The sequence below is a fragment of the Onychomys torridus genome, chromosome 16, assembly GCF_903995425.1.
Source record: "Onychomys torridus chromosome 16, mOncTor1.1, whole genome shotgun sequence".
Lineage (NCBI taxonomy): Eukaryota > Metazoa > Chordata > Mammalia > Rodentia > Cricetidae > Onychomys > Onychomys torridus.
Genome location: NC_050458.1, coordinates 64,240,313 through 64,253,520, shown reverse-complemented (window position 1 = coordinate 64,253,520; position 13,208 = coordinate 64,240,313). Strand labels below are relative to the sequence as shown.

The following is a 13,208-nucleotide window of genomic DNA, read 5'->3' as shown; positions in this document are numbered from 1 at the left end:
ATGACGGACAAGGCAGAGCTCATCCATCCCTTTCCCCAACGTGAGGTAAGAATGAGCAGCCAAACTTCCCTTTTCCACCTCACCCCTGTAGGCAGAGAACTCGGCGCTCGCCCAGGCCAATGAGAACCAGCGGGAGACTTACGAGCGCTGTCTGGACGAGGTCTGTGGGGTGTGCCAACGGACAGTGCTGGGGATGGGATGGGTGGGCATGGCGCCAGCTCAGCTCCTTGGCTGTCTGTCCCCAGGTGGCCAACCACGTGGTGCAGGCACTGCTGAACCAGAAGGTGAGTGGATTCAGGAAGCTTCTCATGCTCCTACCCAACCGCCCGAGATGGACCCAGGATGTGGTCAGGGGCCCCTATCCTGGGACTCCAGAGGCCTGCTCAGTTAAGACTTCGCCAGAGACTAGAGGAGAGAGCTAGGAGGCATCTAGGAGGAGCTTGCCTTTGGCCCTCCCTCCTCTTCCTCCCCCACACCCCCACTGTCTCTGAGGCCCATTTTTCTCTACCAGAAGGCAAGGGGGTAAGGTAAGGCCAGATCCAGTCTCGGAACTGTGGGAACTCTGGACCCAGCGCCTTCCTTACCCTGAGCCCAGCTGACTTCTCTAGGTTGTGATGGCCTCCATCACTGACCTACGAGGCTAAGTGGCCTTGACATGTCTCCTGCTGTGACATGAGCCACATGACTTGGGGGTCTCCCGTGTCTTATGTGGCCTTTTTTTTTGACATGATTTCTAGAGGAAGGAAGCAGCTCCAGAATGGTGACAGACACTGGCCTTCCTGGCCCATTAGTAGTCAGCCTAGGGCATGTGTCCCCAGGGCTGCCGCTGTGAATGCAGCTGGCTGGGGGTGGTCTGCTCATTTCACCGTTCCCTCCTGCCTCCCCACCTCTGCTTCCTGTACCTCCTGGGCGCACAGGACCTGCGGGAGGAGTGTATCAAGCTGAAGAAGAGGGTGTTCGACCTGGAGCGACAGAACCAGATGCTGAGCTCACTCCTGCAGCAGAAGCTGCAGCTCACAGCCAGCTCCCTCCCTCAGGTGGGCAGAATGCTTCTCCTTTCTCCCCAGAGTCCGCTTCTGCGGCCCTGTTGGCACCAGCACTCGGTTCTGTTCACCTCAGAGGAGCAGGGTGTGAGGTGTCCTCAGCAGGGGCTGTGGCCATGCAGGGAGACCCACCAGACCGGCAGGCCCGGACCTTAGCTGAGGAGACTCACTGACCCCCCTCAGGCTGTCTCCCCATTTCCAGGTTCTCCCCCACAGCTGGACAGCATCCTTTGTTGTTGTTGGACAGGGTCTCACTCTGTAGCCCTGGCAGACCTTAAACTTGAGGCAGTTCTCCTGCCTCAGCTACCCAAGTACCGAGATGATAAGGATGGCCCTCCCTCCCAGTGTACCCTTCTTATTGACAGAGAAAATTCGAATTTGCTCCAGCGCTGTGTGGGGAGTTGGGTGGAGACTACAAGTCAGTTATTTCCAGCTCCCGGAGGCCCCTGTGGCCACTGACGTGGCTTCTTCCTAGCCAGGGACTGGGCAGGGCTAAGCACGAGCAACCCATAGCTTCGTGTCACAGAGAGGACAAGAAGGGCTCATCACCCTGGGCACTGGATGCATGCGCTGCACATACTGGCCTCTGGCTCACACCTTCACTGGCACTGGTTTCCGCTGCCCTGGGAACAGTGGGCGGCTCTGGGGATGGGTCCTGGGTTCAGCTGTCACTGGTGCCATTCCTGTCAGGAACCGTGAGGATAGGGCGAGACAGAGAAGATCAAGAACGGTCTAGAAGTCTTCGAGGGGAGCAGCAGGTTGCTTCTGAGGGGCAACCAGCCCTCCCCCCCACATCCCCCACAAGAAAAGGAGCCCTTTAGCAGGGAGGGGCTGAGCACGACTGTCTGAACTTGTCTCTGAATAATCCAGCCTGGCATCCCATTCCAAGCTGGTCCCCGGTCAGCAGGGCAGAGTCCACAGTTGTTCCTGCCCTGCTGGTGTGCACTGCAGGGTCGTCCCCGGAACCCCGAGGCCTAGCCCTCAGCAGGCTCCCCCATGTCTGTGACTGCTAACGGAGCAGAGAGCACTGGGGCCACTAGGGTTTGTCCCCTAGATCCCTCTAGTCTGGGTTACCATGGTGCAGTGGAAAATTACAGACCTTTACCTCAAAGAAACCAGGGTTGGGTTTCTAACTGAACTGCTTCTTAGCTAAGTGTGACCTCGGGCAAAGTATCAAACTGGGTAAACTATAGGTTTCCCCCTTATAAATGGGCATAAAAATGCTCACATTACATGTTGCTGCAAGGATTAAATGAGATAATATAGAGTGCGTGGTTCACAGAGAGTCAGTAAATGGCAGCAGTTTTGTGTTATTGATGTGATTCCCAGGGTGCGCTTTGCCAGGGTGAAAGCCCCGTCGAGCAGACACTAGTTAAGCTTCTCTGTGAGCCAGGCCTTTGCCGAAGCCCGAGGAAGTGACCTGACCTCAGGGCCCCGTGGGTGTTAGAGCCTGTGCAGGGTGGGTGTGGCCCTGGAAGGCCGAGACCACAGAGGCATGTCCGCGCACAGCCGTGCTACAGAGACAAGTGTGGCAGTACTACTCATCCCAGGATGGGGACAACTGGCCCTCAGAGCAGGGCTAGGGACCTGGGGAGATGACTTCTTCAGTGCTATTATTACATGTTAGGGCTGGGTTTAATCCCCAGCACCCCGTGTAAAAGGCTGGATGTGATGCTATGCACTGACAGTTCAAGCTCCGGGGAGTTGGCGACAGGAAGGTCTCTAGGACTCACTAGCCAGCTGGACTACTCATTGAGGCCCAGGCCCAGTGATGGACCCTATCTCACAAAACAAGGCAGATGGCTCCTGAGGGACAGCACTGACATGCATGTGTGCAGGCACGTGCGCGCGCGCACACACACACACACACACACACACACACACACACACGGTTCCTGTAAGGAAATGACATTGGGCCTGTGTAGGTGGGAAGGGGAATGAATCTATCGACACTGTAGAGAAGGAATCCCCATAGAGAGAACACTAGAGGGTGGCACGTGTCAGCTTGGCTGGACGTGGAGATGGTGAGTAACAAAAGCTGGAGCTGCTGTCTTGAATCCGCAGGCTAGAGGGGAGGAGACCTAGAGGGGGCAGCAGCCAGGAACGGCCAGGAAAGAGGCTCTGTAGCAGGAAAGTGCTTTAGGAAAAGGATGTGTTAGCTCCCTTGTGCAAGACTAAAAAGCCACTGAATGGGGTCGGGGAGACTCATTGGAATGCCAAGCACTGTCCAGGCCAGAAGCAGGAAGATCTGGGCTGCACACGGCCAAAAGCAAGGCCCAGGTGCTGCAAGGGTGTGAAGGCTGTGAGGGATGAGGGTGTGGGAAGGGTTCAAGCTGAGTCATTCCCATTCAACATGCCAGGGGAACTCAAATTCTCAACCACCAAGCAAGAGTCAAGTAGGAAGCCCAGGACTGCACCCTCCTTGTTAGACATTTCACATGAGACCGCTGGGGGACACAGAATGATGGCTTCTGCCTTTTCGTCTGTGTGTGTGTGTGTGTGTGTGTGTGTGTGTGTGTGTGTGAGAGAGAGAGAGAGAGAGAGAGAGAGAGAGAGAGAGAGAGGGAAGGGGGGGAAGGGGGGAGTGTCAGCCTTGGGTGTCAGACGCTGTCCACCTTGTCCTGGAGGGACGCAAGAAAGGAAGAGGATGTCTCACTGGCCTTTTGCTAATGACAAGCTGGGACGAACAAGGGCATGCCACTGCGCCTGGCTTTTTTTACACGTGGGTACTGGGGATCAAAACATTTAGGCTTCATGCTCACATAGCAAGCCCTTTACCTACTGATCTGTCTCCCCAGCTCAGCTCGCCTGCTCCAGTTTGTTTCTTTTTGTGTGTATATGTATGTGTGGTATGCATGCATGTGTATGGGCACATGTGTGTGTGTGCACTTGCACGTAGAGTCCAGAGGTGGGTGTGTCTTCCTCAGTTGCTCTTCCCCTCCTTATACTGAGGGAGGGGATCTCACCTGAACACAGAGCTGGATGGTTTTGCGAGTCTAGGGAGCCCGCCTTTGTCTTCTGTGGGCTGGAATTACAGACTCTGACGCCCACCTGGCGTTTATATGAATGCTGGGGATCTGAGTCCTGCACCTTGTGTTTGCATTGCACTCTGCCCACTGAGCCATCTTACCGGTCCTGCCTTGGATGTCTTCAGCCCTTCCATCCCTGTGTTCTCAGATCCTAGGTGGTCAGAACAGGAAGGGGCCTTCATGGCAGTTTCCTTTATAAGTGGAAGCAAAGTAGTGTTGGAGCCAAGGTAGGCACACTGGGTTAGACCTGCGGCGGTCCTCTGGGCCCAGGACATCTCTCCCAACCCAAATCCACCGTGCCAGTCCACTTCCGTGCCACCTGGGCCCGTCCTGTCTTCGGCTCTCCTGCTTTAGGCTTACCGCACTGGCAGAAGAGCCGTACTGTGGGTCAGGAGACATGGCTGGAGGGCCACGGTGGGTCGGAGTGCCTGGCTCTGTGAGGAGTCGATAACAGCTGTGTGACTCTCTGCAGATCCCGCTCACCCCACTCCAGACACCATCGGAACCACCACCAGCCTCCCCGTCCCTGAACGCTGCTGAGGAACCAGCCACCTCGCTGCCTTTAGGACACAGTGCTGGGCAGAGAGAGGTAGGAGCAGGGGTGGGGAGTGGGGGGGGTTGAGCTTTGTTTCTGACTGCCTAGAGGCTCCGCTGCAGGCTCTTAACAAGTCTGAGGGGAAGGGCTGTTTCCTGTGCACAGACTCCTGTCCAGGCTGGAAGTATGAGCCCTCAGCTGTCAGCCTCAGACCAAGAAAAACAGGCCCGCCCCTCCCCCAGCCATGGCCTGCAGGCAAACGTATGAAGTCATGCAGCGGCAGGGGTCACAGAGCTCACGTTTGCAGGCTCACAGACCCCTTCTCTGCCCGGTACTAACTATGCAGGACACCTTGGGGCTCTTCTCTTTTATGGGGCTAAGCGTAATTACTATCTCATTTCACAACTGACACCCCAAAACTTAGGGGTCAGATGACTTGCTGAAGGTCGTGTAAATGAGGTGGACCTGGCCTTGATCCACTCTGCCTCCAGAATACGTGTAGTTAACCACTGTACCAGAACAAGAAAGGACTGGGTCCCGGAGAAGGCTTTGCATAGAGTCCTCGCTTCTGCTGGCCGGTTGACTGGGAAAGGCCCAGGCTTGCCTGCTCTGAGTGACTTAGGTCTTGGCTATGATACACCCTCCTCCTGAACATCTCTTCTTTCTGGAGCCAGAAAAACAGGCAGGCCTCCCTCCATCCTGGAACAAACAAAACAGAGCTCAGAACGGTAGCAGGTCAGGTCTGGCGATGGAAAGAGCAGTGGGACGGAGGCTGGACATGGGGTAACCAGTCTACTCCGAGTGTGAGGTACATCAGCTGTGCTAAGCAGGACTCAGCCATCCTTGAGGAAGCTGAGCCGCTGTATCCCAAGAGCTGTGTACTCCTTCATGGGACAGACTAGCCAGACAAGGTTGTTCCCAGGATACTCTCTTATGTTTATCTTAAGGTCTGGGCCTTACAGGCCAGCTGCTACACAGTCTCTCCTCATGCCTTCTCTCCCCTCAGGTGTGTTGGGAACAGCAGTTGCGGCCAGGAGACCCAGGCCCCCCAGCCACTCCACCCCCAGTGCTGGATGCTCTGTCCCCATTTCTGCGGAAGAAAGCTCAGATTTTAGAGGTGCTGCGAGCTTTGGAGGAGACTGACCCTTTGCTCCTATGCTCACCTGCCACCCCCTGGCGGCCCCCAGGCCAGGGCCCCAGCTCCCCAGAGCCCATCAATGGTGAGCTCTGTGGCCCACCCCAGCCTGAGCCCTCACCCTGGGCACCCTATCTGCTGCTCGGCCCTGGGAGCCTCGGGGCACTGCTGCACTGGGAGCGACTCTTGGGGGGCTCCGGGGAAGAAGGAGGCATCCTGCAACCCTGGGCCCCCAGCAGGGCACCCCCACCAGCCCAGGGCCCCAGCTCTAGCCCACACTGCGCTCCAGGCAGTAGCTCCTCCTCCTCTTCCGACGAAGCAGGTGACCCCAATGAGGCACCCAGCCCCGACAGCCTGCTAGGTGCCCTGGCCCACAAGCAGGTGAACCTGGGCCGACTCCTCGAAGACACGGAGACTTATCTCCAGGCTTTCCTGGCTGGGGCTGCAGGCCCTCTCAATGGCGACCACCCAGGTGCTGGGAAGCCATCCTCACCAGATCCAGGACCCCCACAGCTGTCCAAGTCCAAAGGCCTCCCAAAGTCAGCTTGGGGTGGGGGTACCCCCGAGGCCAGCAGGCTGGGATTTGGTGCTACCTCAGAGGGCCAGGGGCCCCTTCCCTTCCTCAGCATGTTCATGGGTGCAGGGGATGCCCCCCCGCTGGGCCCCCGGCCTGGCCGTCCTCACTCTTCATCTCAGGTGAAAAGCAAGCTCCAGCTTGGGCCCCCTTCTCCCGGGGAAGCCCAGGGACCCCTTCTTCCCTCTCCAGCCAGAGGTCTCAAGTTTCTCAAGCTGCCTCCAGCCTCAGAGAAGGTCCCCAGCCCAGGAGGCCCCCAACTCAGCCCCCACCTCCCCCGGAGTTCTCGAATCCCCTGTCGCAACAGTGGCTCAGACGGCAGCCCCTCTCCGCTGCTGGCCCGCAGGGGTCTGGGTGGAGGAGAGCTGTCCCCAGATGGGACACAGGGCCTGCCCAGCAGCCCTTCACCCTGCTCTGCCGTCCCAGACTCTGCGCAGCTCAGACCCTCCCAGTCGGCCGTGGCCACTACACTGTCCCCAGGGCCAGTAGCGGCTCCCTGCTTCGACAACGTCCTGGGTCTTTCCCGGAGCACCTTCAGCGCGTCATCCCCAGAGCCTCCTCCATCCCCACTGCAGGTGCCCCCCTACTCACAACTGACTCTGGAGGTACCCCAGGCCCCTGAGGTCCTCAGGAGCCCCGGGGCCCCTAGCCCTGACCTCTCAGAATCCTGCCCCTACGGAAGCCCCCAGGACAAGAGTCTGGACAAGGCAGGCCCCGAGTCTCCCCATCCCAGCCGCAGGACTCCAGGCGGCTCGTCCAAGAAGCCTGGCCAGGGATCAGGGGCGGCGACCTGGTGACCCTAGCCACACACCTCTGCGGGACAGATTGGCAGCCCTTGGAAAACTGAAGACAGGCTCCGAGGGGCCTCTAGGTCCAGAAAAGAATGGAGTGCCAGCCCGGCCTGGCACTGAGAAGGCCAGGGGACTAGGACGGTCAGGGGACAGTACTGGAGACACGCCTCCCACCGCGAGGCTTCTTGAACAGCCAGAAGCTAAGGGCGTCCTGAGGGGACCTGTGGCCTTAGGCACAAGCAGCCTGAAGCAGCAGGACCCAGGACCGACAGACCCCGGGGCCCGAGTCTACTCGTCCCACTCCATGGGGGCTCGAGTGGACCTGGAGCCTATCTCTCCAAGGAGCTGTCTCACCAAAGTGGAGCTGGCCAAGAGCCGGCTGGCAGGGGCTCTGTATCCCCAGATGCCCCGCACGCCTGTAAAAGTGCCAACCCCAGCCCCTAGCCTGAGCAAGCCCAAGAGCCCTCACGGCAGCCCCACAAAACTGCCCTCCAAGTCACCCACCAAGGTGGCACCCCGACCTGTAGCACCCTTGGTCACCAAGGAGCCCTCCAAGCCTGACAAAGGGAAGGGCCCACCTTGGGCAGATTGTGATAGCACACCTGGCCAGCCTACATCCCCAGGACACGGCCCTGTCGATCCAGGCCAGGGCTCAGAAGGGCCAGCCCCACACTCGGCCATCGAGGAGAAGGTGATGAAGGGCATTGAGGAGAATGTCTTGCGACTCCAAGGTCAGGAACGGACACCAGGCTCCGAAGCCAAGCACCGCAACACCAGCAGCATTGCCAGCTGGTTTGGCCTTAAAAAGAGCAAGCTGCCGGCTCTGAACCGCCGCGCAGAGGCTGCCAAGAACAAGGAAGGGGCCGGCGGAGGCTCCCCGCTCCGGAAAGAAGTCAAGACGGATGCCCGGAAGCTGGAGGCCGAGAGCCTCAACATCTCCAAGCTGATGGCAAAGGCAGAAGACCTGCGCCGGGCACTGGAGGAGGAGAAGGCCTACCTGAGCAGCAGGGCCCGGCCACGGCCGGGGGGCCCAGCCACAGTGCCCAGCTCAGGTCTGGGGCAGGTGCAAGGCCAGCTGGCCGGCATGTACCAGGGTGCAGACACCTTCATGCAACAGCTGCTGAACAGGTGAGGGCCTGGCCCAGTTGGTAGATACTCAGTGGGCTGGGGCTACCCTGCCAGTTTGGGCTTCCCAGAGGTCAAGGGGAATACAGTGCCACAGAAGCCTCTGTGAGCTGGTGACCTGACCGAGAAGGAGGGTTAGGATTGAGAAGAATGGGGTTTACGCCCCTGTCCTCGCTGGCTGGCGTTGGACACAGAAAGACTAGCTCTTTTGACACGCTACCTCCCTGATTCCTGCCCCCACCCTACCCCCTGCAGCCTCTCAGGTGCCTGCATACACTAAGTATAATTCATTAAATGTTCTTCCTAACCAGATTGATGGAAGTCTACCTCAGGGAGCGGGTGAGAGGAATCCCTTTGCCTCCTGCCACTAAGGAAGTTGTGGTTTAGGGAAGGGGACCCACTTACAGTGTTTACTGTCTAGGCCAGTTGGGTTAAAGGGCTGAAGAACTCAGGCCCTGCCAAGGGCATTCCATTTGGGCTACCATGTTCTCAGAAATCCCAGGGCAGCAGGCCGGACTTGTGGTATGTAGTCCCATGTGTGAACTGGTCTGCCACTGAGCTACAACACCGTGCCTCGGGGTGAAGGTGGGCTCCCATCTACCACCTTTTCCCTGCCCATCATAAGCTTCAGGAGGCGGGTCACCCATATGTCTCTCTCCCAGGCTGGCCAGCAGGGAGTACCTCGGTAGGGCCAGCACCGATGAACATAGTTTCATTTTGGACCATGATTCTAGAGATCCATGGATCATATCTGGTGATTACCTTCTGCTTCCAGAGTCCTGTGGTATCCCAAAGTGTCATGGAACAAGATAGGGAGTGTGCATGTATGGCTCTGTCGGTTTGTCCCTCTGAAAGCTGCCAGTCATGGGGGTCTGAGCGCTAATGACGATATCTGATCCTAGTCACTTCCTGAAAGGTCCTACCTCTGGAAGCATTTTCATCTTTGTTTGCTTGTTTGTTTGTTTGAAACAAGGTCTCAATATATAGGCTGTCCTCAAACTCCCTGTGTAGACCAGACTGGCCTCAAATTCAGAGCTCCACCTGCCTCTGTCTAGTGCTAGAATTAAAGGCGTGCACCACCATGCCTGACAGCATTTCCATCTTTTTGGTGGGGGGATTTGAAACAGGGTTTCTCTGTGTAGCCCTGGCTGTCTTGTCGCTCTGTAGATCAGGCTGGCCTTGAACTCACAGAGAACCACCTGCCTGTTAAGCACTTGTGCCGCCACCTGGCCAGCTTTTCCATCTTAATACCTCATTAGGATTGGTACATTTTAACACCTAAAACCTTAGGAGACTCTGGCTAACTGGACCTTAGCATTGCTAGGCACCAACTCCCCTCACGTTCACTGTGCTGTTGCCCCTAGGGTGGATGGCAAAGAGCTGCCCCCCAAGAGCTGGCGGGAGCCCAAGTCTGAATATGGGGATTTCCAGCCAGTGTCTACTGACCCCAAGAGTCCCTGGCCTGCCTGTGGGCCCCGGAATGGCCTGGTAGGCCCACTTCAGGGCTGCGGAAAACCTTCTGGAAAGGTGAGTTCTTAAGCAGGGGCTGAGTTGAGGGCCTGGCTCTATCCTTCCCAGGCACCTGGAAGCTGCTAGTCTACATAGTGCCTACCACCTGGCCTCCCATACCCCTAGAGCCATTGTGGGGACTTGGGGGAGTCACTGGACCAGACACTCAGATCTCCTGTACCCACACAGCCCAGCAGTGAGCCAGGGAGGCGGGAAGAGATGCCCTCAGAGGACAGCCTGGCCGAGCCAGTTTCTACCACACATTTTACAGGTCAGCAGGGTCCCTTCCCGCTTAACCCATCAGTGCCAGATCCTGAGTGGCATCTTGGTGCCCAGCCCTGACTCTTGGGCATGGAGATTTCAGTGGCTACCCTTTCGGGGAACCTGTGTCAAGCTGAGAGAGAGTTGCAGGGGTGGGGGTGAGTTCTTTGAGATGAGCCTTTTAAGCCAGGAAGTGGGGTGGCCTGAAGCTGGGAGAGAGCAAAGGACTGAACCTGAGCCTCATTCTTCTGTGTGCCCTCTTCACAGCCTGTGGCTCCTTGACTCGAACCTTGGACAGTGGCATTGGGACCTTCCCACCCCCAGATCACGGCAGCAGTGGAACCCCCAGCAAGAACCTCCCCAAGACCAAGTCACTGCGCCTGGAGCCCCCGCCCGGGGGACCCCCAGCTCGGCCTCCAGCCCTCACCAAAGTCCCTCGACGTGCCCACACCCTGGAGCGGGAGGTGCCAGGCATTGAAGAGCTGCTGGTGAGTGGGCGGCACCCCAGCATGCCGGTCTTTCCTGGACTGCTCGCTGCTCCTCCAGGCCACCGGAACCATCAGACCTGTCCTGATGGTGAGTCCCAGAAGGCAGGAGGACGTCCCCAGGAGGGTCCTTCGAGCTGGACAGATGCGTCCACTTTTCCCTTTCTCTTGGGCAGATCCCTGTGAAGACCCAGGCCCTCCCCCACCTGTCCAGCTGGCCAAGAACTGGACCTTCCCCAACACCAGAGCAGCTGGCAGCTCCAGTGACCCCTTCCTGTGCCCACCCCGACAACTGGAGGGACTGCCTAGGACCCCCATGGTAAGCTTACAGAAGGGAGGAAAAGAGGTCGGGAGGGAGTGACAGGGAGACAGATGTCCCCGGTAAGGTGTGCTCCCAACCTGCACAGCCAGAAGGAGGCGAAGGGAGACCTGCCCGCTGGCCCATTTTAGGAGAGGGCCTCCATTGCTCCCCAGAACCTTGGAAGGGCTGTGCATACTAAGAACACCAGTCTGCCTCTGTGGATCCCCCCAGCAGGCCAGGTGCATAGAAGGCATCTCTCAGAAGTCCTTCTTCTCTAGGCCCTGCCCGTGGACCGGAAGCAGAGCCTGGAGCCCAGCCGCACATCTACGCCTCAGGGCCCAGCATTTGGGGGCAGTCGTACCCCCAGCACGTCGGACATGGGCGAGGAAGGCAGAGTGGCCAGTGGGGGAGCCCCCGGGCTGGAGACCTCAGAGTCTCTAAGTGACTCACTCTATGACTCACTGTCATCCTGTGGGAGTCAGGGCTGAGGGGCCGCACCCACTACAGTTCCTCTGGAGCTAGGGAGCCCAGACTGGGCCTGCTTTCATGCTCCATGCCTCGGAGCCAGTGAGGCTCGATCTGAAGGGACCAAGGAGAAGATGGATAAGAAGGTGACAGGGGTCACTGGCATACCCCACTGCTGCTGTGGATGAGACACCCATGCTCAGCTCAGGGAGAGACCTCACCCCTGGTCCCTTGACTCGTCCAGAGTCAGGCTCTTCTCTGAGGGACCGGGGGCCCCAGGCTGCTTTGTTCCAGCTCCTACCAGGCGGAGCCATCTGTGGTGCTGGGCTTCCTGCCCGCCATCTCTGCCCAACCTGGCTGCAACCCTGCCCCAGAGCCCCCATGGGGCCAATTTTGGAAGCCCCAGGCTTGTGGAGTTTGGGGGTGAGGGGGACAAGTTGCCTTCTCTTTCTGCCCTGGCCCTCCAGCTATCTGAATGGTGCTGCTTCCCTTCCCCACATCTTTGGGGTCTGTTTGTCTGTCTTCATCTTAGTTTTTATATATATATATAATATATATATATATATAAAAATAAAAGCGTCTGGCCAGCCCCCATGCCCGACCCGCACAGCGGTTAATTTATCTGTTGTTAAAAAGCGGCTGCTCTGCTTCCAGCCTCTGCTACGGTATCCCTAATAAAACGTGGAGGCCTCTCCCCACCATGGCTGCTGTGTGACATCTCCCTTTGTGCTAGCTTCTATATAAATAAGCCCCTGAGGTGGACAGGTGGGTAGGAAGAGCACCCCAGATGCTCTTAGGAGGCTGTGTGCCTGCCCTTCCCCTAAAGGATCTGGCTAGTCCTCTGGGAGGTGACTTACAGGTTTGTGAAAGACGCTCTGCGTAGATCTGAGCTTGGAGGCTGCCCCGACAGGGCCAGGTGGGCCACAAGGCTGGGCAGCCTTGGAGAGAGATGGGGAAGAGGACTGTGATCACGCACTCAAGTCCCTGTGTGTGCCAGGTGGGGGACAGGCCAGGTCAAGAGCAGCCTGCCAGGTTTTGCGTGCAGAGGGAGCAGTCACTGACTACCTCGGCAGAGATGGGAGGAGCCTGGTAGGAATGCTCTCACACTCCACACACCGACTCCCCATCCACCCATCCCCCTACGGCTGCGGAGCACTAGACCAGAAGCCCGGGGTCTTTATCACTAAAGCTGCTATTTTAACAACAGAAACACTGCACACCTCGGTTTTCCCATCTGTGTATGAGATTGTGCTAGGCCCGGTGGTCCCATCGGCTATTTTCCCTGTAATGTTGGCAGCCCATCCACATCTGGCCTCAACCTTCTATCCATAGTTGATGTCATCATTGATGAACAGGAGCCAGAACAGGGTCTGATAACAGTTGTCCTGTAAGTTTACCAGCCTTCATGTCCCTGCCTCTTCCTAGGTGGGCTGAAGGAAGTCTGCGGCCTCCGGGCATGCCTCTTGGCCTGTTGTTGGCTTAAGACCGATGCATTACATCATTTCCTGTTAGAACTGCCCTGGCCTTCAAGAGGCCATTCCTTTCTGGAAAGGAGTTCAGCATGGTAGGTTGAGTCTCATTTCTGTGACTTCACAGCTAAGACAAAAGGGTCCATCCACATTCTCACCAGGGCCTGGTCGGTGTGCTCCTGGGCTCTGTTCTTGGGAATCTGAAAATACCAGGTGCCACCTGGGTCCCTGGGCCAGTGTGAGTTGACTGGAGAAATGTCCCAGGGCAAGATAGGCTGCATGGGCCATGACGGTTCCTGCAGGCAGCCTTGCCCGCCATGGTTCTCCTGTGTGATCCTCTGTTGGCTGTTGTAACAGCCTCAGCCCACAGCCATACTATACCCATCCCCAGCAGAACCCAGTTCCGACGGGAACAGTTTGGGGGAGGGGTGTGTTTATCGGTACTCCAGGGACCCCAGTTCCTGGCCGAGGCAGAACATTAGGTAC

At 57.8% G+C, this 13,208-nt stretch overlaps 1 protein-coding gene across 1 annotated transcript; it reads left to right on the top strand.

The window, feature by feature from the left end:
* On the top strand, positions 1–11,956 carry Nckap5l (NCK associated protein 5 like). Its single transcript, XM_036207628.1, is given in 12 exon segments — positions 1–45; positions 92–160; positions 246–284; positions 918–1,037; positions 4,545–4,661; positions 5,614–7,095; positions 7,097–8,235; positions 9,597–9,759; positions 9,931–10,012; positions 10,270–10,578; positions 10,664–10,806; positions 11,067–11,956. Coding segments are annotated over 12 exon segments (3,918 nt in total). The 3' UTR covers positions 11,277–11,956.
* Positions 11,957–13,208: the final 1,252 nt, after the last annotated feature.